Source organism: Chionomys nivalis, chromosome 11, assembly GCF_950005125.1.
Source record: "Chionomys nivalis chromosome 11, mChiNiv1.1, whole genome shotgun sequence".
NCBI lineage: Eukaryota > Metazoa > Chordata > Mammalia > Rodentia > Cricetidae > Chionomys > Chionomys nivalis.
The window spans coordinates 47,065,730-47,093,137 of NC_080096.1; the positions used below are offsets into that span (position 1 = coordinate 47,065,730).

At 46.6% G+C, this 27,408-nt stretch overlaps 1 protein-coding gene across 1 annotated transcript in view; it reads right to left on the minus strand.

Moving 5' to 3' along the window:
* Window positions 1-26,680, minus strand: part of Ror1 (receptor tyrosine kinase like orphan receptor 1) — a 351,511-nt gene extending 324,831 nt beyond the window's left edge. Inside the window, exon 1 of the mRNA XM_057785200.1 lies at window positions 26,239-26,680. Coding sequence (XP_057641183.1) covers window positions 26,239-26,329 — 91 coding nt within the window. The 5' untranslated portion in view covers window positions 26,330-26,680. The remainder of the gene's footprint in view (window positions 1-26,238) is intronic.
* Between the last annotated feature and the right edge of the window lie 728 nt (window positions 26,681-27,408).

Sequence of the window (27,408 nt, forward strand, 5' to 3'; positions counted from 1 at the left end):
AAGGCCCTAGGCAGTGTTCACCGTGCCTCCTTACCTTGCAAATATCCTACATTGATATTTTACTTGATTCAGCACACCAGGAAAATCAGGACTCCAGATCAGTAAGTCCTTGGGTCTTACTCAATTTTGCCCATTGGATGTGACTCACGTCCTTGTGTCTACAGGTTCTGTACAGTTTTGTTGCCCATTGATGTGTGAAACTGCCGTCACCACCAAGATGTCGAACCGTCCCATCCTCACAGGGATCACAGAGATGTCTCATGTCACACTCTGCTTGCCTGCCCCCTCATTCTAGGCCCCAGAAAATGTCAAACATCTAATTTTGTTATTTTGAAAATGTCTTATAAATGTAAAACCTGTTGAGATACGTTTTTGGCCACTCTTGATAACCCTCTTAGATCTGTCAAACTTCTGTGTCTCAACGGTTCCTTCCTTGTTTTGGTGCTGAGCAGTTCCCATAGCGTGGAAGTGTACGCTTAGCCGTGCATCCGTGGAGGAACATGTGTGTGTCCACTATGTCACGACTATCTCCACTCTAGCACAGTCAGCATGGTTTCATTTCTGGGGACACAAGCCTGGGAGTATAGCTGCCATGTTATATGTCAAACCTTTTTATTCTTTTATGTCTTTTGATTGCATTTATTTATTTGGGAGAGAGCACACACATGGAGGTCAAAGGCCAGTTTGCGGGAGCCATTTCTGTCCTTCCACCATGAGGGATGGAACTCAGGTCATCCAGCTTGGCAGCAAGCACCTCCACCCATGGAGTCAGATCACCAATACTTGAAAAGTCTTTTGGCGGGAGAGGGAGTTTTCTAAAATTATATATCCCACACCCTGCTCTGTCCTCTTAAATAGAGTCAAATGGTGATAAGTTGATCTACTGTGAATTATTTGGAGTCTTTATTGAACCACTGACATCTGCAGTAGTCTCGGACTCCTTCCCACTCCCACACCCGCGTGCTGCCTAGAAGACCTGACTCTAAAAAAAAATCCTATTTTACATACCAATCCCAGTTCCCTCTCCATCCCCACCCCCACATCCACTCCTCAGAGGGAGTGAGGCCTCCCATGGGGAGTCAACAAAGTCTGTCACATCACTTGAGGCAGGACAAAGCCCCCCATCCTACCCCCTAGGTAACCCTCCATAGGAAATGGTCTCCAAAGAGCCAGTTCATGCACTAGGGATAAACACTGGTTTCCCCTGCTACTGGCTCCACAAACTGCTCAAGCCACGCAGCTGTCACCCACTCAGACCGGACTCTGAAGCACCTCAAACACAGCCAGTGTAAGCTGGGCCATAACATGAAGTAGGCTCTGGTTAGGACTTAATACAAAAAGAGAATATAAAATATTTTGGTAAAGTAAAAATTAAGTTAAATTCAAGTTAAAACAACACTATAAAAATAACTTCAATTATTTCTTTGTGCTTTAAATTTTTGGCTGCCAGAGAATTTCAAATTATAGTAGTTCCTTTCTCCTGCCTGTGGCTTCCATTACCCAGAACCAACCAAGGTCTGCAAGTTTCAGTGAAATTTTCAGAAATACGTAACTCATAAGTTGTAAATGTGTGCCATTTGATCATCCTCGGGAAATTTCCCAACTCCCCATTCTGTCCTAAGTCCATGGGGAATCTTCTCTGTGTCCAGCGCATCCGCACTGTGTACCCTGCTCCCCTGTTAGTCTCATACCAATCTAGGCTAATGCCGTGTTGCTGCCGCAGTAGCTGTGTCCAGGCAACCCTTATGTGACAATGTGATGTCATGACGCAGCTCCGCCTCTCTCCATTACTCATTTGCCTTCCATTCATCAAAGACTGAATTGTCTCACCTCATTTCACATACGGCGAGCAAAGTACAAAAAGATATTTGCGGGTCAGTGGAACGCTTCAGTGGATAAAGGTGCCTGCTGCCACCCTGACGACCTCACTTCAATTCCTGGACCCACGTGGTAGAGAACAATTCCTGTAAGTTGTACACATGCACACACACACACACACACACACACACACATTCACATACAGGCACACACAGAGAAATAAAATAGAACTTTTTAAAAAATGTTCTATTACATGCTAAGGATATTATACTTACCTTGTTCCCCCCCCCCATCCGAAAAATAAAAAGGGGAAAGAAAACCAGCAAAACACATATCTTATAAACATGGGGAGGGGGTACATCTAAGATCAAAGAGGATTGAGTAGCACTTTCTTCCAGGCACTTCTGGGATTCGAGGATGGAGCAGCTGCCACACTACAGGCTAGAAAGACAAAAATGCAGACTATCCAGCTTCAAGGTCCAGGTTGCTCACTTGGGGGCAGGTAAATGAACCACGCCTACTGTCTGACGTAGTACGCCTGTCTCTAGGAAACTCCAGATGATGCCAATGAAGAGGGCCTGCTCACACCTAAGAAGCAAAGCCCTATGCTAACGTCCCAGACAATGAAGTCCATTCAGTGTCCTCAGAAGCTTCGTTCCTTGCAGTGACAGAGGTCACCAAACCTTCATGGCCATTTCTGCCTTCTCAACTCCTGGTTGGTCCTCAGCTATTTCAGTTTTGGGGTGAACTAATGTCACTGGTGCCAAGAAAGATTTCTGGGCATCACATTCCTAAGAGCATCCTCCATGCGAATGCCCCAAGCCCCTGGGAGCTCATTCCCCTTAAGAGAACATGCTACAACTGTAATAAGGCCATACGCAAGTAGTAGCCTCATAAGTCACAGAGCACAGACATCTGAAAGGAGGCGGCCCTGACACAGAATATCTCTTCACATGTTTAACACTGACAGGCTCGTGCTTGTAAGGCAACCCCTCTTATCTGTCTCTACAGTGTCCCCTGCGTTTCGGCCTGGCTGCCTGCCCATCTCCCGGGCCAACGAAAGGAAAATATTCACAATCCTGACTTCATTACAAGGGGAAATGTTGGACCTCTGCTTTTAATTAACCATTTGATACTGATTTTCTTCTTTGACCATAAAAGATATCCAACTGCATACCTTCCAAACGAGCCATACAGATCTAATAGACAATGTCTTTCCAGTCAGAAGGCAGCTCCCACAGCCTCTCTCGTCTGCCATAAAAATTTGAGCCTCCCAATACCCATTGACTGGACAAATATTGAGGGGATGCCTCTTTTTCTGCAGAGGTTCAACATGCTGAGCACTGAGATAATAGAGGCAAATTAAACCTCAACCCTTCCTTGCCCCATACGAAAAGGAAAACAACAACAACAACAAAAAAAAAAACAAAACAAGGAATTCCAGAAGAGAGACTGGCTATTCAAAAACGCAAAAACAGAAACAAAGAGCAGATGAAAGAGTGAGTGGTTGGTTGGTTTCGTTGTTTTTTCCCCCTAACTCAATGCAAAACCATAACCCATTTCTAACTTGAAGAGGCAAAGAGATATAAACACATGGAAACAGCAAAGCTGCCTCATATTCCTGCAACCTCCCACGGTAATAACCAAAGCCACACAGTGTACACCAGGCTCTCAGCTGGGCGCACCAGTGATGGCCTAGAAACCCTTCTAATGCCTTGAGGAACAAGTCAGTGATGCATCCAAAGCAACCATTACAGGCCAGCAACATGGCGCCGCTGGTAAAAGAGCTAGCCATGAAGTCTGGTGGCCTAAGCTCATTTGGGGGACCTACAGGGCAGGAGGAGATGCCCTTTGACCTCCACGCTCATGATGTGGCAGGTGCACGTACATGCACAGTGTAAAAGTGTAAAAATAAAACATTAAACAAGCCCTGAACTTGGAAGCCGAGGCAGGTGGATGTGAGTTCAAGGCCAACCTGGTCTACATCGCGAGTTCCAGGCCAGCCAGTGCTACAGAGTGAGACTGTCTCCACAAAATAAACCACAACCAGTATTCCAGAAGAGTTTTAAACCCTAGTGAGAGAAGCCCGTGTAGAAGGTGGCTAGATCGTGGAGAGCCTCATCTCTTGTAGCCGTGAATGTGGAGGCCTGTCATAGCTTGGCTTTTGAATGCTACTATCGTCCCAACTCTCTTAGTTCCAGGCCATGAAGTAAGCTCTCCATGATGTGCTGCTGTGCCCAGAGCCACATGGCCAATCAAGCAGACCAGAACCTCCACAGCTAGGACCCAAGCCAAATCTTTTCTCTTTAGAAGTTCACTGTCTCAAGTACCTTCCTCGTAGTGATAGAAAGCTGACTAGCAGGACGGAGAATGTTGTGACGGAAGCTGTGCACATATCTACTTTATAATAAGAAAAGCAACTGGCGGTTTAACATGATGTGCCAGTCGCCAGTACTTCAGGAGCTTTGCATGTTTTATCTCTAATTTTCCTAGCAGTCTTCTCTCCGAGACTAAAACATGCACCTCAAAGCATACGTCTCTGGCATGCTGGGAGAACTTTCAGGCATAGAAATGGCTCTGAAAGCTTCCCTTTCATTTGACAGACCTGCACTTGCCTGCGTTCGTAAAGAAGAGTGAGGTACCCAAATGTTACTCAGATGCTACTCAGCTGCCTACAGATTCAAGGAAGCTTACTCAGATCACAGGAAGACAAATTTGGGGTCTGACCCCAAATCTAGGCAGAGACTGTTCTGAGTGATGGCAGGCTCTTCTGAGACATGACCTCATAGTCCATCTGCATCAGCACCATCCCCCACTCCCAGCATCTCTCTGCTCACTTCTCCCAGACATTCTTCCTCTCTTCAAGAAGCCCTGACATACGAACTTCAGTGGCCTGGTTCTTAGTTACTGTCTTACTCCAATGTATATGAACATAGTAAACGTACATGTGTGTTCTCCTATGCATCATCCATTGTTGGTCTATCCTAGAGAGTTGGCTGGCAAACCTGGAGATGCCAAGTCTCAAATTCCTCCCTGCTTTCCCTGGGGCTGCGGTCATCCCTTCCTAGAGACGGGACAGCTGAGACTCAGAAGCAGGAAGTCCACCCGGCACTACTGCTGCTAAACTTAGCATGCAAAGATTGGTACAAAAGATGAGCAACAAACCAATCTGAGTGCCGTAATTTGCCATTGACTATGCAATCAAGTGTTTCTACAGATGGGGTCCCTCACAATAACTGGGAGTACAGAGAGCTAGCGAGCCCCTGGTCTGCTTTCACAGAGCGGTGTCTTGTGCTCAAAATGAAGTAGAGAGCCAAACTTCAAGGGGAAGAAGCAAACACGAACAAAATCGAAGCCCATCACTTACCTTGGCCTAGTTCTGTCCCCTCAGTAAGCCATCTGAGCTGACCTGTAGGGAGTACTTAGCAAATAAATTTAGTATTTAAGCATTGGGGACCTTATTAAGTCAGACTCTGCCACAGGAGACTTAGAGGGGAGTCTGGGACTACCCTTCCTCCAGGCTACAAGGTAACTTGCTCCTGGTCCATAGAGCTTGCCCAGCCCACTCTTCTGCGAACAAGAACTTGAGGGTCAGAGAGGCGCGTGTTTTGCCTAGAGTCCCACACCTATCTAGAATTAGTACTAGATGACAGACAAGAGTTGACTCCAGGCCAGATTTCTTCCTGCTATGCACCAGTGTCCCCTTCCCCCAAAGGGGAGAAAAACCAAAAATTAATTTCATCTTTATAATTCTCTTTTCCCATTAAAAATAATACTACACATGCAAAAGTCACACAGAGATAAGACAGACTGGATGCTAATCTCTTCCTCACTTTCCAACACAGATTCTTGCAAACAAAAAATACTCAAAATAACTGGTGTGGGGGGGGGAGGTATCATAAATAACATCTTTATTTATTTTTATCTAAGCAAAGACTGTTTTCTGGTCAGCCACTTCATATCATTAAAACTTTGAGGAATTGTATGCTAAGTTTTCCTAAAGGCATTTCCTAAATTAAAATTTAACTTGGGGGGGCTGGAGAGATGGCTCAGAGGTTAAGAGCATTGCCTGCTCTTCCAAAGGTCCTGAGTTCAATTCCCGGCAACCACATGGTGGCTCAAAACCATCTGTAATGAGGTCTGATGCCCTCTTCTGGCCTGCAGGCATACACACAGACAGAATATTGTATACATAATAAATAAATATTTAAAAAAAAAAAATTTAACTTGGACAGAAGTAGCCCAAAACGAGCTGCTATTCTAAACCAATACTGAGAATAGATAAGAGTCAGCAGGGTGCTGCCTTCCTGAAGGCCCCCTGCACTGCCCCCCCCCCCAGCCCAGCCTGGGAAGTGTTGGCACTCCGCAGTCTAAGTGTTGGGACTGGATTCAAAGCCTCCTCACTCTTGCCACTAGGAAGCCTCAAAGGGCTTCTGTGGCTTGGAACTATATTTTCAGCCTTGAGAGTTCAAGAGCACTCACTCCATAAAATGCCTCACCTCAGAACCAAGAACACAGCAGGCCCACAGCCGCTCCTGACCCACAGGCATAGCCGCCAATGAGCCACAGATTTTCCATGTGGTGGACGGGACCTTCCTTTTAAATGGCCAAAAAGCAGATAGTATGAAAAAGGCAGCTGCTTAACCTCCTGCCCCATTCCACTGTCCAAACCAGCAGATCCCACATAAGGCTTCCAATGCGGGTCTTGCAGATAATACTCTAAAATACAGACAGTGAAGAAGAAGAAGAAGAAAAGATAATTTCTCCCCTTCCTGGAGGAATCCAGGGCAACTCAGCGAAGCCAGAGGGCCCGCTCAGCTGACAGCCAGAATCTTAACAATACTAGCTGTTCCCTAACCGAGAGAGAGAGAGAGAGAGAGAGAGAGAGAGAGAGAGAGAGAGAGAGAGAGAGATTAGTTTGGAAAGAAGTGCTTCAAGCCTTGACTGTCCCTTAGGGCCTGGTCCTTGCCACAACCTTGCCTCACTATAGCGACACGGCTCTGACTAACACCAGGTGTGTGAGGTAGAGAGCAGACTCATCTATGGAGAATTCCTGGGAGATGCTCCAAGAACTTCCTTAGAATTGCAAGAAGCCTGGGTACCAACTTTACTTCCCAGGTCTATCTTTCACAAAGATGCTTCTAGCTCAACTGGACATTGTGCTGAGTTCGGTCACAGAGACTTTAGTGGGAAACACAGTTCCAGGCAAACAGGGGAAGCTTTGTTAAGTCTCAAACGTATTTTTTTCTCATCATCTCTTTTCCAGAAGTAAGGACTGATAACTGACGTAAACATATTCGTAGTTGTTAACTGGCACTTTCATGGTAACACGCAGTCTGCAAAGCCTTTCCCTGGGTTTTTATATACTAGGCAATTCTAAAACTCAGGAAACAGGCCCTGCACATCTGCCCAGGATTACAGAGTGGATGAGTGTGTGTGTGGGGGGGGAGGGTAAGACCCAAACAGAGTCTTTTTTCTTCTGTCTGGGACTGCCTCATTTAACATTCACAGGCCGCTGCTTCTGCCCATTTGCTTGGTTTTTCCACATCTGGAAAATGGGTATCATAGCAATAGGCCCTACCTAACTGTATCACTTAATTTTATTTTATGTGTATATGTGCTTTTCCTACATGTATGCCTGGTGCCCACAGAGCTCCGGAGAGGGCGTCAGATCTCCTGGAACTGGAGTTATAGACAGCTGGGAACTACTAGTGTAGGTGCTAGGAACTGAACTCAGGTCCTTCGGGAGAGCAGTCAGTGCTGTTACCCACGGAGCCATCTCTCCCGCCTAGCAGTACTGTGGTGAAGACTGGTATACAATAGGCACTTACATAACTCTCACTGCTGCCAGCCGGAGCTGATCTGAGAACACCCTGCACTCAAGGCCCATTGTAGAGCTCATCTCGAGCGTCATCCAGTCTGAGTCACTTCAGCTAGAAGCCTTCCTGATCACACAACGTGATGACAGCCCCTCCACCGCCATCACCTACTGGTCTCGAGCCCTTGGCCCTGCTAGATTTTCCTTGGCACTTGACGTTACGTGAAGAACACATGTTTATCTTTTGACACGCACGCCCACGAGGCATGTTTGCTTTGTCACAGCTGTTCTCTCGGTATCCAGAGCAATGTCTGTCATATCAATGTGCTCTGAGTGAATAAAGGGGGCCAGGTGAGCCCACTTACCAAGAAACAAACGCAAAACACTGCTGCCTGCCTGCTGACCTTCCATCTCGGGTCAGCCTTTCAAGGTTCATTTCCCATCCTTCTCCATGTAGTATGTGATAGTTCTCTCCAAAGAAAACAGAGAAACTGAGACAACCTCACCCCAGGACTACCAAAAAGAACTCATTGGTTCTATAGGGAGACAACCAGTAGGGTTAAGCACAGAACCTCTCTGCATCCAACAATCACATTTGGGGTCTCATCTCTGACCTGTTGTGGCCCTGCTGGCATATAGAGCTTGACTTGGAAATTATTATGTTCATCAAAAATCAAACAGAACTGACAGCAGACTTTTGTGAACTTATTTACAAAATAATTTCATATATTTCTACTAGTATTAACACTTAGTGCCTATGGAACTGTGGTGTGAGCATCCAAGACACACTTTCTGCAGCAGAGCCTACCTTGAGAAGCTTCTCCTGGTCCTCCCTCCTCCACGACACTCCCTCCACCCTTTCCAGAACTGATACCCTTGCTCTGTTGCATCCTAGCATCTCTGCCATACTCCTTACAAGGTCAGACTTCGAGATGCTAGCAAAAGGTTTTGTGGTCTCAGGCACCTTGATAAACTTGCTGAGCAAACCACAGCGGGGCAAGAAGTCAAACAGCAGCCAACAGGGACCTGATAAAAGCTTGACCAAGCCCCCTTTCTCTCTCTGGCAGGAAGAAAAGGTGTCTCTGTGTGGCATAGATGAGCCTAGAAAGTCAAAGGTCCCTTTCTGGGTACATTAGCACATAGATGGCTTGCAAGTTCAAATCTTGGATAATTCTCTCTCCTTTGAAAGGTAAAGAAGAGAGATAAATTGTTCCTCAGGGAAGACTTCCCTAGTAAAGGGGATTCCTTAATTATCTGTTTGTTTGTTTTGGTTTAGTTTTTCATTTTTGGTCTTTGAGATTTTTTTTTTTTTTTTTTTGTCATGTTCACAATCAATAGCAACCATCACAAAGGACTTCTTTCAAAATTCCTCAGGGACAGCAGGGGTAGACCTCTTCTCTGTGGAGAGTGCAAAAACGGCAGACTTTCCAAAAGAGAGAGATGCGAGAAATGGAGGGTGGGAGGGCTCTGGCAAAGGCAGCCAACCCAACAGTATTTCCTGAATCTCCCTCTTCCTCTTTGTACCAATTAGCCAATCATGTCAGACTGGAAAACTGAAGCTTCAACCAATGAGATGAGAGGCAGGAACCACTTATGCCAGTGATGAAAGACACAGGCCATTTGGACTAATTGTGCTCACTAACCACGTAAACCACGTATGGGTTATGGTACACTCTTTATACAAAAAGAAATCTTGCCGGGTTATCGTCACTTTGTCCGTGTGTTCCTCTTATGACACCAAGATTGTTGTTTTCCTAACAAAAAGGACTGAGACAGAAAATAGGAATTGTTGCCAATTAGAAAAAGAACGGGGCTAACTTACAAAGTAAAAGCCAGAGTTGTGAAAGACTTCTCATCATGAGAAAGCAACTGTCATGGCTCCGCTGTATAGGCCACAGTAGGCTTAACTTGTTCTAAGTTGGAGTCCTTTTCTTTAGAAAAAGGTGGCCGTTGAGGCATTCAATTATTCAGCAACCCATTCTTGATTTCTAGGAGCAGTCAAGAAAACTGGGGTTATCCCCATCTCTATGAAACAAGAAGGAGGCCTGGTGAGAGCCAGTAGATGCCATGCAACAGCTACCAGGCCATATTCTTCTTGGGCAGACCCTGAAGCAGACTCCATCTAAGGGAGCACCCAATGATGAGGGACTCAAGGGAGCATTGCACAAGCAAACACTTGCTGACAGGGTGCATCATGCAACCCTTACAATACAATGAGAGGAAGGGCCCCAACCTAACTGAGCCCAGAGTGTCTGGGCCAGAGTAAAGACTGTGGCTCGTGTACCCTCAGGAGAGAAGAGCTCAGGAAAAGGCACCATGTATAAAAAGTGCCCAGTGAGAGCCAGAAAAAGGCAGCAGGCAGTCTCAAGGTCACAGAAGGAAGTCCTTGATGGCATCTGTGGTGGTACCCACTATCCCACCCCCTCTTTATTTCAAGTGAGATTCTGGTCTTTGCTCCTGAGAATACCTATATATGTTCTTCTAGACTCAGGTAGCCCTTTTCTCTGCCCCTCCTTGTCGTGTTTGCACAGATATTGCCACTCTGACTTGTACGTCAGAAAAGCACAGGAGTAGTCCTTGTCTCTGGCAGTGCCCAGGCCCAAGAGTAGAAGCACCCAGGTGTTCACTTTCTCTGACACTCCCTGTTCAGGAGGCAAAGGAAATGTCAATATGATACTGTGTCCTGCTATGGTTTAAACATGGCTTCCTCCCCACCCAATTCAACACTGAAATTTGCCACTGTGGCAGTACCGGGTTTTTAGAACTCTCTAGAGGGTTTCTAAGGATTAATAGTCTTCTCCAAGATTGCCTCCTGTCTTGTTCCCACCACTGTTCTAATTTGGTGTTGCAGCATGAGGCCTTTTCAAGGGGAAATCACCCGGTCTTGGGTTTCCAGCCTTCAGAAGCAGATGCTAAAGGAACTGTTTCGTATCTTACCCCGTCTCAGGTGTTCTGTCACAGCCATGGAAAACGGAGAAAGATATTCTTAAGCTCCAGCTCCACAAAACCTTCCAGTGATTCTCCCTCCTTTGCCCACAAAACTTACTACCCACACCTCTTTTGCACGTGTGAGTGTTGGGGGTGGGGGGCACTTAATGACATTGATGTGGCACACTCTCAACATGCACATACATAGCAATCTTCCCATGAGTAAAATGGACCAATGGTAAGCTCAGGGCCTTGCCACAAAGAAGGGGGTAGAGTAGAAAGCGAGTTGGAAAACATCCTGGGGTCCTTCACATCCCTGAGTTCCAGGTTCCCTTGGGAATACAGGCAAGGCCTCCCTCTATAACTAGCCTCTGAGGGGTTGGACTCTTGGTGATTCTGGTTTGATCGCACGGCACTGCATTGGTTTTCAATTGCTCTATATGCTCACATTGGGAAAAACAACAAACACTCCTGGGTTAAAGAATAAGAATAACACATTATTCGGGTAATGACTGGTGAGGTAAGGTGTCTACACCGCAGGACATAGCAACATTATGAGAATCACTCTCTCCTGCACAGGTCAGAGACCTGGGAAGAAAAGAAACCTCCGCACAAGGTGGCCTCTGCTGCCCTTCAGCAGGACCTATGAGATAGTCAAGTCTTTCTACATATTTCCAGCTTTCTCTGAACACTGACGTACCCAAGAGCATCTCTTAGCTTCCCTGCCCAAGAAAGCTTGTCCCTAAATCCTGAGTACATCTGGGCTTCTCCCTCATAGTTGGGCTTAGGTAGCTGAGAATTAACCTGCAAACCCTTCATGATAAAACCAGAGCAGTTTCCCTATAACTGGGTGAAGAAACAGAGTGAGGGAGGGGGTTAGCGCAATCATTGCAGAAAAACCAAAAAGCAGATTCCACTATGAAATATGAAATTCAGGCCCAGCACGATAGTTTGTGGATAAAGATGTATACCACTAAGACTAACACTTGGAGTTCATGCAGTGGAAACCAAGAAATGACTCCCCCTACTTGTCCTTTGATCTCCACACCTGTGAGGCCTATACCTCCACACGAAATAAAATGCAATGTCTTTTTAAAAATGAAACACAAAATTCTTGCAAAGTGAGAGTCCCAATAGTAGATGATCAATAAATAGCAGTGACCAGTAGTGGGAGGAGTCAAATCTGGCTATTGAGCCATTTCTGAGTGAGAGAAACACACATGGCGTGTGTGGAAGCAATACCAAGAGGTGAGGACATGGGAGAGGACAGAAGACAAGCAAATGGGGATGGTGCTGACTGTAGACACTGAAGGCTGAAGGGCAAACGAGAGTTCAGTGTGGAGAGACAGAAGCCACGGGAGCTGAGGGGTGGGCATGCTCTGGGGTCGCGAGACCAGGAAGATGCCCTGAACAGAGGCCAGGCTTTGTCTTCTGAGACCATTTTAGCTGAGTCAATCTTGCTTTCTTAACAAAAGACAGCAAACTTCCCACGGGGGAAGATACTGCCATATATTTCCCCAGCATTCACTTTAGGTGTTGAACAAATATTTAACCAAGCGGAAGCCGAGGCGACCTGGTAGTTTACACAGGAGGTGTCACTAGGCAGGTGAGGGGGCAGTACCCCTCCCCCCTCATCACCACACCAATGCCTTGGCTTAAAAAGACAGATCGATGACTGTGCTGCTTCTGAGAGCTGCAGGAAGGCACATCCCACATCAGCTGAAGAGCTCTCTAAACCTGAGTCCTTAGACAAAAGTGCAGGAGAGCTCTTCATAAACATTTTGACTGACCTACATAATGGTTCAACATCAACACAGCCCTGAGATCCAGGGGACTGGCCCTTTAAGAACTCAATCTGGAGATGTAAAGAGGATTTCTAAGCTGTATCCTCCACTTTCTTCCAGGGAGGGAAACTAGTGGGTTTTTTTCTGGACCTCTCTAGTCCTTTTCTCTCTCCTTGCTGGACCATGGGGCACCTATCCCAGACGGTGGCCTAGAGATAGGTATGGGTAGAATAAACTGAGCATGCTCAGTTCCTCTCCTACTTCCTCCACAGGATACACCTAAAGATCCCAGCAACCATTCCTGCCTAGCGAAGCTTATCTGGCCACAGGAAGTTCTTCATTCCTTGTCTTAGAGATACCAGATGGGTGTCTTCTAAGACAGATGATGGAGGAAGGTCATTTGTCAATAAACAAACTGCCTTGGCCCATTTGATAGGCTACCCCTTAGGTGGGTGGAGTGAACAGAATAGAATGCTGGGAGGAAGAGGAAGTGAGCTCAGACTCGACAGCTCTGCTCTCTGGAGCAGACGCCATGCACCATGCTCCCCTCTCCCCGGCAGATGCGATGAAGCTCTGACCCAAGATGGACGTAGGCTAGAATCTTCCCGGTAAGCGCTCCTTGGGGTGCTACATACATGAACAGAAATGGGCCAAGCAGTGTTTAAAAGAATAGAGTTTGTGTGTCGTTATTTTGGGGCATAAGCTAGCCAGGCAACCATGAGCCCGGCTGTGGGAAGAGGCCCGCAGCCGCTACTACAGATGGCGCCCACGTGGATAACTGCATCCACAGAAAGCCTGAGAAAGCTTGGGAAAGAATAGAGTAAAGCGTGTTTTCTTGGTAGCAGCAATTTCTCGGGTCTGCTCTGCTTGCTAGAGGCAAGCAAGTGCTCTCATCTAAGAGAGGCTTCCTGACTCAGCTTCAGCTGTGAAACCTTGCAGCTCATTTAAGAGGTCCTGCCACGAAATACTTAAAACGGTGTTGGTGAAAAGCTGAAGGCATGCTTTTCGGTTTTCAGCCGTAGCAGGAAAAAAGTTGTGCTGTTTTAAAATGCCGGCTTTCTGGGCCATCCTGCCAGGGCAAACTCTGACTGTTTGAGGCAGGAGGGCCGACTACAGAGAGAGGACTTGATTGTTGTCTGTGGATGTAATGCTGCAGTTTGCTTGTTGGCAAAGACCTTGAAACGCCACAGAGTTGTGATAAACATGGCTACAGCTGGTATCTCCGCCATGAGGCTGGAAAGCTAAGGAATGGCACGGCTTTCGTCCTACTGATATTGCTTGGTAAATTAAAGACTCATGTGGTCAGAAAAAGAGAGATATACAGTAAAGAGAGATTCAAAGACAAAGAAAACTTTAAATGATTTACAGTGTGTTTAAAAATATATGCAGGCTGAAAGTTAAAGTTCCTAAAAGTAAAATAAGGAAGAAAGAGAGTAGTTGGGTGTGGTAGTACACACCTTTAATCCCCAACACTTGGAAGGCAGAGGGAGATTGACCTCTGAGACTTCAAGGTGTGGTAGCACACGCCTTTAATCCCAGTGCCTAGAAGGTAGAGACAAACTGATCTCTGAGAGTTCAAGGACAGCCTGGTCTAAAGAGTTATTCCAGGACAAAGATATACAGAAAATATAAAACAAAAGTAAAAATAAACAAAATAGAGTTAAAATAAAGCCGCACAAAGATGGAAAATACACAGAGAATCTTGATACTGTATGCTATTATGCTCTCTTTGAATTGTTTGAATGCTGAGGAAAGAGCAACATCTGCTAAAAGATATTTGTTTATAAATGCTGCTGAACTAATCCAAGATAGATATTTTCAAAATACCTTGACTTCAGAATTTGGATCTAAGGATATGATACTTTGGAAAAGAGTTTCTTCTTTTGTTTTCACAGAAGATGAGACACTGTGGATTGCTTCTTTGATCACGATATGGTATGATAGACCACGTCCTCCTGAAGGGTTGCTGTGAACACCCTTAAAAAATTGCTTCGCTCAACTGCCAACTGAGATGAACCTAGCACACAGGTTATACCCTGAAATATCTGATTAACAGCGCCCCCATTCAGCAGGAAGCAGTTTGGAGAGAAATAACTGCGCCCATATTCCCAAATATTGTTTATAAATGTTCTTTTACATTTAAAGGGGGAGATGATATAGATGTGAATAATTTGCATTGATATGAATCTTGGTTTACTGATATTAATTTAAGGTCAATTTTATTATATGTATATGTATTTCTGATATTGATTAAGGTATTGTGATTGTGTAGTTCACTTAAAAATGTAATGTCTATAGGTTGTTAATGGATAATTATCAATAATAGTCAAGTTTGTAGTCATGTTAGTTAGATTTTCTAGATGTGCATGCATATATTTCAGATAGGCATTCATCATATCTTTCAAAGGCTAGAGAATATGGTATTTTAAATGTTTTAATAACTTAGGGTTTTTCATGACAATGAGATACTCTGCTCCTGGCAGCACCAATCTACTTCAAGAAGAAGATGGGCATCGAAGAGGATCCTTATGGAGTTTGATAGCCATTTGGGCAAGAAACTGCTCTTGCCTGGACTATTTTATAAACTGGACACAAAGAACCCGCAGAGAGAGGACTGCTGAACTTGCCTAAAGGTGAGATGATCTTTCGGGGTTCCTGATTCATGAAAGAGTCTGCGAGACATTCTGCAGGACACAGCAGATAGTGACTGAACTGCCTTTAAATTTCCTGCTTCATGGAAACGTCTCTGGATACTATGGACTTTTAGGCCGAAGATGGATGCCCCAACGGTACAGAGGAACTTTGGGTGACTGTCCAGGCAGTGAGATGTCTCTGTCATTTCTAGAGTTTAGAAGTTGCTTACTTTTTGTTTGCTTAGGTAATATTGTATTCTTCTGGAGTCTTTGATGGAGTTGAATAATAGATAGATAGTTATAGTTATAGTTTTCCTTAGTTATGATAAAGATAAAATAGATGTAAATATTGTAATTTTTACTTGATAACTGTTTTGTTATATGTAATTTTGCTATGTTAAAGTTAAAGCCTTCCTTTTTTTTTTTGTTTAAACAGAAAAAAGGGAAATGATGGAGGAAGGTCATTTGTCAATAAACAAACTGCCTTGGCCCATTTGATAGGCTACCCCTTAGGTGGGTGGAGTGAACAGAATAGAATGCTGGGAGGAAGAGGAAGTGAGCTCAGACTCGACAGCTCTGCTCTCTGGAGCAGACGCCATGCACCATGCTCCCCTCTCCCCGGCAGATGCGATGAAGCTCTGACCCAAGATGGACGTAGGCTAGAATCTTCCCGGTAAGCGCTCCTTGGGGTGCTACATACATGAACAGAAATGGGCCAAGCAGTGTTTAAAAGAATAGAGTTTGTGTGTCGTTATTTTGGGGCATAAGCTAGCCAGGCAACCATGAGCCCGGCTGTGGGAAGAGGCCCGCAGCCGCTACTACAGACAGAGCACTATGCTGTGACTAAAGAAGACAGGGTCACCACCATGGATGTCACTAAGCCTGCTGCTGCGGGGTATCAGTCACCTCCAAGTGGATGCTGAGCACACAAGTTCTTACATAGCAATCCTCTGAGCAGTGAGCACCATATCTTCCTAGCGCCTGCACTTGCAGCCAGGACTTCTCATTACAGGTAGGTTCTAAAGGGATGAAGGAAAACCACCTCTCCCCTCCAGGGGATGGAAACATTATGTAAAAGAAGACAAAACAAAACAAAACCACGCAACACTCAGCTGGAGTGAAATCCAAGAGGTGAGGCTATCATCACTCATGCGGAGAAAACGTACAACAAGCTGTTTTCATAGCCTCTTCTCTAATCCCATCCGGAACCGGTGTCGAGTTCCCGGGAAGAACAGATAAGAGCCTTTCAAGAATGTCTTGAATTTGAGGCAACAGGATCTATTTTTGTCTCACATCCTTGTCCTTGAGAAATATAAATTTAATTATAACCTAAGACTTGTAGATGCTAAGAGTCTCCCTCAGAGGTGACTCTATCACAAAAGTGGGCCCGGCCAGGCCTGCAGTCTAGACACTTCGTCCTCTCTATCCTGTGAAAATCACAGTGCTGCTCTGCACTTGGGGATGTGGCTGCAAATTACACGCTGACCACAGACCATCAGCCCAGCACTCGCCAGCATCCTGCCCGGACTCCCACGGTGGACTCATCCCAGTATGCCTCTCATTCAACAGGTGAGAAAAAAAAAAAAAAACAACCCTACAGAGGTCACAAAGCTGCTGTGCTGATGGGCAAAGGAAAGCCAAGCCCTCTACCAAGACCCATGGAATGCCAACGGCCTGCTCTTCCGGGTTGATCTACCAGATGCCCTCACCAGCCCCTTAGGAAAGCCCTCACTTTGAGGTAGCTTTTCTCAGGCTATTTGCTCAGGAACTTCCTTCGGTTAAAGAAATGCCAGTCCCAAACCACACTACAAATACTTCCAGACTGTTCCTTAAACTGGTGGCTGATTTGAGGATTGTGTCAGCAGGACAAGTGAGAATCAGGCCAATTTGCTTGCTGGGTCAACAACAGTGAAACCCGTCATGTGTCAGAGGCATAAATTGTGAACACAGCCATCCTTCAGTGTGAAACATCCCCTGGGACTTAAGGAGAAGGTCCACATCTCAGACAGACCCTGCCACCTGCATAGTGACCTTGGGTAAACTGCCAACCTTACTTGCCTGACTTAAGAACGGAAGACTAAAGAGAAAAAAGAAATCCATTTCATTAGATTAGTTGGAAAATTAAAGTTAATATTGTGCATGAAATAATTCCTTAAGCCGCAATGCCCTACACAAATCAAGAGATTTAATTATAATTATTTGCACTCAGCTATTTGGCTAGGATCTCATGTAGAGTTTTAATCACCAAGTAGAGTTTGGAGGATGGGGAAAGCAGAACTACAGTGGTATAGTGGCATCATGATTAAGGACAAAGCCAGAGGTTCCAGGTATCCAGGTTCAAATCCTGACTTTCCCTCTTGATAAGCTATAAGCACACAAAACACTCTTTGTGCCTCGGTTTCCTTATATGGAAAATAGCAATTCTATGGAGGGAAAAAAATTCAATCCAATGAAAGTAATCAATGACTGCTTCTTTCGTAGGGTTCCCTGGAAAACATACAAGTTAAAATACTAAAAGGACTCAGAGGTCTGGGGTGCAGCTCAGCAGGAGAGCTGAGAACAAGCTGAGTCCAATCCCTAGCAACAAAACAGACACCCATAAAGGTGTACAACACAGCATTCTAGGTTGTCCTACGACCCCCAGGATTTTCATCAAGCAGGCACAATGGGACTAATACTTAGCAGCCTGTACTATGAAACAAAGCTGCTACGGAGGAGGAAAAGAGGCACAATCACGGGTGAGCTGCTGGTCCAAGGCATCTGCAAGTCTCTGGGGCACTCGTGGGAGGAGGAAGTAAATAGTCACAGTCCAGCGAAATACTGTTTCTTTCTCCCCTTTCTGCCTCTAGGCGCCAGGTACCGCTCCAAGTCTTTTCTTTACTCACCTCCACCTAGAGGTCTCCTTCACTCCATGGTGAATTCCCATCTAAGGCCCCAGAATAACCCTGAAGGAGTCCTGCAGAGCAGAGCGGCTAGCTGCAGGCTGGTGCAGAATCCAGCCCTTTGCTGCAGGACCAAGGCCTGCTCTGCTCCTCCTCTCCCATCCCTTCTTTCATCGTGCTGACAACCCTCGCCACTCCTGAGCTCTCTCAACACAGCTCACATCTTCCCTGAGGGCCTCTCCCTTCCAGGGATTCTGCTTTTGGTCACCGCTAATTCCGAACTTTGAGGCTACAAAAGTCTATTTTATGGCTCCTGAAAGTGAACTGCCCTACAGCCAATCCCAGTTCTTCCAGATCTTCCACAGTGATGACCCTAGTATCTGCCATAAATGATTCAAGATGAGGTTTAATTTATAGAAACCCCCCCCCCCATAGGAGATAATCAGACCAAAACTAGGTTGCCTATTCTATTCTATCTAAAACTGCTGGTCCTGCCTCGCTAAACTAATTTGAGATATGCTGTGGTTCATACTATTTGGTTAAGTGTGATAGCCTTAATAGCTAGAGCTGGAAAACCCCAAAATCTGAGCTTTAACAATAAACACTTGTTTTTGGTTTACATAAAATCCAAGCCAGTGTGGATCAGCTGCTGGTTTCAGCTACAGAGCAGTGAAGAAGGGACGCTCCCAGGAAATTCTACCATGTGGCGTCCCCAAAACATAACTTCTCAAGTTACCATAGAAACCTGCCTGGGAAGGTCTTAATGGATCCTGCAAGTGACTCTTGGCCCTCTCAGCCTCATTCCACTGGCTAGTGTTTAGTCACACGGCCTCACTTAACTAGAAGACAGCTGTAAATGACGTGTTCAAGAAGGGATGAAACAGATTTACTGACCAGCTAGTAATCATCACCACAAATCTACTGCTTGGAAAATTCTCCAAGGCAATGACCATCTTTGTCTCTCCGGTGGACCTACTGGAACCTTCAGCTCAAAGTAACAGCAAAACAAAGTGTGACTAGTGATGAAGGAGGGGAAGAGGTATATGCTGGCAGAGGTCTTAGAATAAATACCACGGTTCACGGTCAATACTGAGGACTCATTGGGGCACCATACCCAAGTGGTTGATTTCCTCCCTCAACCCAAAGCCTGAGTTTGGGGTTGTGAGAAAAGATGCTAGAGAAACTGTCTTGATGTCTGTCTGCCCTTCCGTGTAGGGACAGCACAGCTACTTTCAACATCCAGATGACATCAAAATGAGATATCAGGGGGCAAGAACACAAGGGCATTGGAAGCAGACGAAATCCTGCCCAAGCCTCTTGCTGGCCAAACAAGCATGCGATATACATGGTACAGTGCTACACACATGGTACAGTGCTACACACATGGTACAGTGCTACACACATGGTACAGTGCTACACACATGGTACTGTGCTACACACATGGTACTGTGCTACACACATGGTACTGTGCTACACACGTTACTACACTACACACATTACTACGCTACACGCATGGTACAGTGCTACGCACATGGTACAGTGCTACGCACATGGTACAGCACTACACACATGTTACTACACTACACACGTTACTACACTACACTCATGGTACAGTGCTATGCACATGGTACAGTGCTACACACATGGTACTGCACTACACACATGGTACTACACTACACACGTTACTGCACTACACACATGTTACTGCACTACACACATGTTACTACACTACACACATTTCTACACCACACACGTTACTGCACCACACACATGTTACTACACTACACACATGTTACTACACTACACACATGTTACTACACTACACACATGTTACTACACACACGGTACAGTGCTACGCACATGGTACTGTGCCACACACATGGTACAGTGCCACACATGGTACAGTGCCACACACATGGTACAGTGCCACACACATGGTACAGTGCCACACATGGTACAGTGCCACACACATGGTACAGTGCCACACACATGGTACAGTGCCACACACATGGTACAGTGCCACACACATGGTATAGTGCTACACACATGGTACTGCACTACACACGGTACTGCGCTACACACATGGTACAGTGCTACAGACACACACGGTAACTGTAGTACACACACACACACACAGACGGTACTGTGCTCCAAACACGGTACTGTGCTACACACACACGGTACTGTGCTACACACACACACACACACACACACACACGGTACTGCACTACACATTTTCTATAATTAGTTCATAGGGCTCCCAATCTCCTGAGAAGGAGGCAATGTCCTCTTTGCCCTTCACCCTCCACCTTCCTGAGAATTCATGTTTTCTACCGCCCCTGTGTTTCCCCACAGCCTTTAGAATTCTCCTGCAAGACAGACGATTGGTGTCTAGAGATAACGGGTCTACTCATTGGTACAGCTCCCCACACCTCAAGAACATGGCAACAGGGCACGTGTGTCAGTCAAAGTTTCCGGATTCAAACCCCAAATCCTGATTTTATAATAATTTGAGTTTGGCTACAATACAGACCTCTCAGGGTCTGAGTTTCCTTTATCTGTAAACAGACTTGGAAGATCCCACCTCCAATGCTGCTGAGATGCGGAAGTCTGTAAAGTGATGCCGAGCAGATAGTGGGTGCTCAGAATGCTTAGAACCACCCTCCTCCCTCTCCCTGGAGCAAGGATTATCTTTACTTCTCTGACGACGCACCTCACATATAATAAATAAGAGTTGAAACACATCGGACAACAGGCTCTCCTGTTGAAAAACAAGAATGCACACTCTGCTTTGTTTTCAGAACTTCCTTGATTACCTCTCCCCTCCCGGTACGGCATTACTCATCTTTGTTCTGGTAGCATGAACATTTCTTGGTACTCCCAATCTTTAAATGGTCACCACGGCCAAATGCCGGCAGGAGGTTGCTCCTCTTCAAAGAGCTAAAGGTTCTGGGGGGAAAGCCTTTGTTTTAAAAGCACCTTGGAATCTCCTCCTGTGGGGCCCCCTACAGTGACCGAATAGGCACTTGCTGACCTTCCAGGAGAACCCAGGAGCGCCGCTGTAGGAGTCTCAGCTGTGTCTCTTACATGGCAGTCGGTGACTGGGAGCCCATCTCTCCGCTTTCTCCGGGAAGCGCAGGGTCCTCACGGAGGCTGGCAGCTTTCCACTTCCGGGTCACGGCGTCTTTGGACGCTTTCTACCCAAGCGTTCTTTAATTCTCACAAACCACCTTCAGCCTGGATACTAATTTAACCCCCGTTTACAAATAAGGAAACTATGAAAAGACAGGAAACTGGTTAGTGTTTTAATCCTAAATGTCCCCGAAGGGCTCACGTTTTGAACCGTCAGTCCCTAGTTTATGGAGCGGTTTTGAATGCCGCATTTTGGAGGAGGAGGAACCTGACTGGTAGGAGTGTGTTGCTGGAAATGGGCCCTTGAAGGTCCTGACCTGCTGCCATGCTTGTTCTGTCACAATGTGAACATCCTCTCCACCTCACGCTCCTACCACCATGGACAGAGCTGTCCAGCCCACCTCGTCCTCCACAAGCTGAAATCCCTCTGACATTGGAAATCAAAAGAGACCTTTCCTTCCATAAAACTGTTTCTTTAAAGCTTTTGGTCACGACAATACAAATATGACTAACATGTAACCAAGTAATGAAAGTAATCTCATTCTATCTCTGTTATGCCAAATCACCCCTTGAAATGGCTATCAAAGAAGGCCCATTCTATATGTACATACTTGTAAAAATAAACAGTCTAGACTGATTGGTCTTTGAGGCTACTTTTTTATATATATATAAGAAAAAAAAACAACTTTGGTTCTATGGAAAAGTGGGGGAAGTCAAGCATTATGGGGTTGACTTATCAGTGTTTAATAACAGTTTCTGGATCAAAACTCTGTAGAACCTTATTTATGGACAGACAGTTACTGAGAAGCGGGGTCGTTTTCTACAACCTTTTCATCTGAGAATGTTGTAGCTCTCCGCTGCGTTTCTGTTAGTGAGAGATGGGGTGTGAAATTTACTGAGTCTGCCAAGATTATCCCATTAAATTATCTGCTCTCTTCCAATGTAATTCACTCAAGAGCAACAGCTTGAGCTCTGGGACCCACGGATGACCAAGCCTGGGTGTTCTTGGGGGCAGTATGGGGGCAAGGAAAGGGGTCAGGTGGTGTGGGACATCCCAATGACACCACATCCACCGCGACTCATTGCCTTACCAAAATAAAGTGGATGCCACAATTATCCCATTCCTAAACAAACTGAAAACCCCAACCAAGCTTACTGCAGCAAAGAGTGAGCCTTTCTCCTGATGTTTATTTTTATTTTGTATTCGTTAGCTTTTGAGATATTCCTGGCATGCAAGTCAGGCTCCATGTAACAGGCAGCTGCATTTAGTTAAAGATTTTTGAAGCCGTCCCCTCACCCTTCCCCCTTCAATCGCAGAACTTTCTCAGAGTCCCAGAAGACTGTTTCTTTCTCCTCCTGCATGTCCAGAGACCCATCTCCATTGTCATAACCCAGAGTTTCAGTGAAGCCAGGTCCAGGACTTTCTGTTTGAGAAAGCCCCTGGAAAAGTCAAGTTTTTTCCAGCTGCAGCCGGACCTGCCTGGATCAGCTCCTTACTGGGACCCTGAGCTGGCAGTCAGTTCTCCTCCTAGATAGCCCTCTGCTAAATCAACCCTCCTCCTCTTCCACCCCTGGTAATGACCGAACTGCCAATGCACATGTACTCCATCAACAGACATCTCATCGCTAGCTGGAAGGAGCTACCAGACACACTCCTAAAATCACAGCAAAGTGGCATTACCACAATGCAAAAATGCAATTCTTTTAGACCAAGAGGCTCTGGCCAGCCCCAGCACTTGCAGTCTGTCTCTCTACTAACAGCAAGACTGGTGGGAGCAGCCATGGCCCTCTAGGTGATGGCAAAGAAAACATTTCTCTGCTGCCCTTAAAAACATAAGGAAGCACCACCTCTACCCCAGGCGTTAAAAGAAGGTAATTATAAGAACCAACCCAGGAGAGACTGTGTAGGATAGAGGTCAGTTCTGATAACCATGGCAACTCTCGGGGCTTACAAGCCCAGCAAAGCCATCCCCTGGTCATGTGACCTTGAGAAAGCAACTTCACCTCTCCGTGCCTCACCTAACCCAACGAATTAGTTATATGGTTGTCCTCACAGGATGACGGTGAGAGCTCCGAGGGATAGTACTAACAAAGGCTTACGAGAACCACTAACCCATTTCTCTGAAAATCAACATTTATATCAGTGTACTTAGGGTTTAAAAGAATCGGCTCTTCCGAATATACTATGTACATTTTTTTTAAATATCTGAGATGGTGTAGGTGCTTGTAATCAAACAACAGGCAAAATGTTACTTTGGATGCAATCGGCATGTGTTTAGAAACATTTGAAAAGTTGAATTTAGAGCCCATTTTCACATGCAGGAGACAGAGAATATAATAGAACAAAACTGAGTTTTTGAAGGAATCTTGGTCTTGGGTCTTGGGAGATGACTCAGTCAAAAACAAAACAAAACACAACAACAACAACAACAACAAACCCACAAGTGCCTGTCATGCAAACATGAGAATCCGAGCTCAGATCCCCAGCCTTCAGGGAAAAGCTGGCCGTGCACATATAACCCCAGGCACGACAAAGAGATCCCTAGAGCCCATTGGCCACCCAGCCTAGCTGGGTGGATGACCTCCAGGTTGAGTGAATGAGAGATCACATTTCAAAAAAACAAGGTGGAAATTGAATAAGACACTCAACACTGACCTCTGGCTTCATAGGAACACCCACATGCATGTGCATATGTGCATAAACCCACAGAACCACATACATACATACATACATACATACATACATACATACATACATACCCTACGCCACTCACTAATAAATGAACCCTGCCAGAGGCTGCCGGACCACACCCCCTACCTACCCTGCCTCTGGGGTGCCACCTAGTCATCGAGGTCAGATTTTTCAAGCATCCCTAATAAAATATGAGGTTGACCTGGGCCTTCAATGTATTCATTAACCAACAAAGCTTACAGGCTCGTGACCCTCAGGAGACTCCTATCCTAAATGCAGTAGGGATAGACCCCTACTGATACGGCAGTTGGAGACTTGGAAAATAACAGCAGAGTCTCGGAACATCTCCCTCTGGTTTCAAGCAGCCAAGACACAAAATGAGCAGGATTCTGAGAAAGGATCAGGTAGGTTCCAATGACTGGAGCTCTGTCTACAGAGGTTCAGCTTTGGAAAGGTAGGAGGCATGTGCAAAGGAAACAATGCATGTGAAGGCTTCCTCCTCCCTGCCAATCAAATAGTAAAGTGATGGGAGAAATATTGATCCACCTTTTTTTTTTTTACAATGAAATAGATAAAATATACGCCATGCTCCCCCCCCCACCTCCTTACACTGATCTCCTGAGCCACTGACAGGGTTACCTTAGAAACCTCAGGCCAGAACAGAGGTCAAGAGTTTACAAAAAAAAAAAAAAAAAAAAAAAAAAGGAAAGGGATTTAAGGGATGGTAAGAGAGCAACAGGTTTGAGCCCATTATTAGGAAATAGAACAGGAATAGGCAAAATGAACTTTCTAACATTTGAAAGCCCACAATTAAGGACAGGGGAATTTGGGGAAGCTGCTGATAACAGTATAGTTTTACACGTGAAAATTCATTGTGTGAATGGTTATTTAAAAGCAGATGACCAAAAAAAATGAGCAACCCTACATTCGAACCCCCAACCCCATTCCCACCAGCAGAGGCCGTCACCTAAAAAGCACTGGCTATTGTAAAGGTAAGTGCAAAAGGAGCCCACAGGAATGATGCAATTAATCACGGGTGCCGTGCCAGGAACCCAGCCTTACTTAGAACCACCCCCCCAGTTGTGCTGGACCATGGACCTCAGGAGAATGTTTACATCGGGTCAACAGCACGGCCCATTTTCTTCTTTACATCCAGGTGTAATGGCACAGAGCCAGATGTTTGGCATCACCAGGCAAAACAGCCATGAGACCAAACTGTTTATATTTCATCAGGGTTTCCCAAAAAAAAATTTCTGCTGAGGTGCATCTTAATGACAATTAGAAGCTGTATACACACACACACACACACACAGCTTTGAGGTTAGCGCAAACGCACTTCAGAACTCTGCTCTCTGAGTGCTGCTCCTGTCCCAAAGTCATCTCCAGGAGATCAAAATCCGCACCCAGCTTCCTTGCAGAGTGCTCTGTACCAAGAAAGTCACCCCTAACTCTCAGTGAAGATGAAACGGCAGTCAGTCAGTGAATGGATCTTTTCCCAGCTGTTAAGTAAACTAGACTCTTCTCTAACTGGCTGAGAGATGAGTGACAGAAGACTTATTATTTATCGACAGAGGCTGGGGACTGGAAGTGTGGGCGGGAAGAGTCCAGGGGCTCCCCCCCACCTCAAGGGATGCCTGTTAAAAGTGAGGCCCAAGACCCCCGGAGACTTTAATCAACTTTCCCCCTCCAACCTCCAAAGAATGAATTGGTTGTCTCCACTGGCGCAGCGGGTTCTTCGCTCTCATTGTGTACCGGCTCAGACCCAGCAAGGATCCAAGCTTCCTGCAGGGAACTAAGACGCTCTGGCTGACCGTGGAGTTTTTCTCTAACTGTTGCCATTATCTCTGGAGATGACCAAAATCAAGTATGCATTAGATGGCTCCCCCTTCTTCTTCTTCTTCTTCTCTCTCTCTCTCTCTCTCTCTCTCTCTCTCTCTCTCTCTCTCACACACACACACACACACACATACACACACACACACGTGCACACCCAGAGCACTCTGGAGCAGTGGGCCTCCTCTGACTGCTTATTTTGCACAAAGTGGTAGTGGCGGAGCAAACATTTTGGCCTGCAGAGTGACCCTCTGCAGGGCGGGAGGCTCTGAGCGCCAAGCCGTGGAGATGCGAGGCCAACGGAGTCCCCGGGAGCACAGGACTTTTGTTTGAGTGGGTTCGCGGACCGCCTGAGCTCAGTCGGAGGCACGGCTGGAGATGCAAACTCTCTCCAAGACAGAGAAGTAGACAAACTGGACCCCAGCTGGGGTGCGCTGGGAATCCAGGAAGAGATAAGCAGAGGACCAGCATCACTCCCATGACCCCTTCAATTCCTTCTATACTTCCTGTCAGCGCTGACAATCGTGGCTGACACCGAGGACCAGTACCCCAGCACACCTCAGCCTGCAGCCGAGCTTCATGGCCAGTCCTTGCTGGCCTCCTGCCGGCGATCGGTGCTGGAGGCGGCCAAACGCCCTGCTCCCGGGTGGGCGAGGCGCTTGTCCGCCTCCCAGCTCTGCGGGACAGACCGTGGAACCCGGGCGCGGGCGCCGCTTACCTTGGGCAGCAGCCCCGCGTGCCGCCAGCAGCAGCGCGGCCAGCAGCGCCAGCGGTGGCGGGCGCGTCCCGCGGTGGCGCGGCCGGTGCATTCCTCCTCTCGTGGCGGCGGCGGTGGCTCCCTGGCGGCGCGCAGAACATCCACGGGTTCGCCCTGGGCTCCTGACCACCTCGTCACACCCGCAGGCACTCGCAGAATACCGGGGGGACCTTTGCAAAGCTCTTTGTCCCTCTGACCTGCTCCCTCCGCCTCCGCCCGGCCGCCTCGTACTCGGGAATGCGGTTTCTCGGGGTACTCGGAAGCAGCCCTGCCTCGGCCAGCCGTTCAGTCCCAGGCTGTCCCGGTCGCTCTAGCGCACCGTGTGTTCCCGGCTCTGACTCTAGAAGACCGTGCCCAGTGCCTGGAGTTGCGGACTCTGGGCTCACTCGGCGGCGGCTCCTCCAGCTCTCCGCGATCGCTCTTCTCGCCAAACTTGTCACTTTCCACCAACTCTACAACCCAGAGCCCCGGCCCGGACCAATGGCAGAGGCGGGCTCAGGCCGGGATCCCAGCGCCCTCTGCTGCCGCCTTCTGGACCCGCACCCTCCAGTGCATCCCATAAAGCAGCTCTTGCATCTCCCGCAGGACCAACATCCCTCCCTTCCCCCACTTGCTTGGGGCCAGTCACTGACGTTGACCGGACCCTTGAGACCCCTTAAGAAAAAAGGACTTGGGGGGGGGGGGCTTCCAGCCCAATGTGTGATTGGATGACTTAGGAGACCCAGATTGTAGCCGTCTTGCTTTGCCACTGTTTAACTATGGCGCTTGGTGAGGGGATATGTACCCCAAGTATACAATGCCCCTTTGATTTCTTCCTTCCCAAGAGTTGCTGAAGAGGGAGTCCTGACACAAACCACTCTGACTCATGTGTCCTTTTGTTTTTAATTCCTGGGCCCACTACATTAACATCCAGGTCATCTGTTCTGCTTCTCTGGGGACATGAACAGAAGATTCCTCTGGGTCCTTTAATTGTCACTGTCTCCAGGTTTCCCGAAAGGGGTTTCTCTGCCTTCCAAATATAAACATAGGGTAGTATGTCAGTTCGATCCTTTTTATACTGGTTATGTCACTTAGGTATTCCGTTTCTTTGAATAAGGTGTGTTTTTCCTGCTTTGCTCTGGTTTAGGTGAG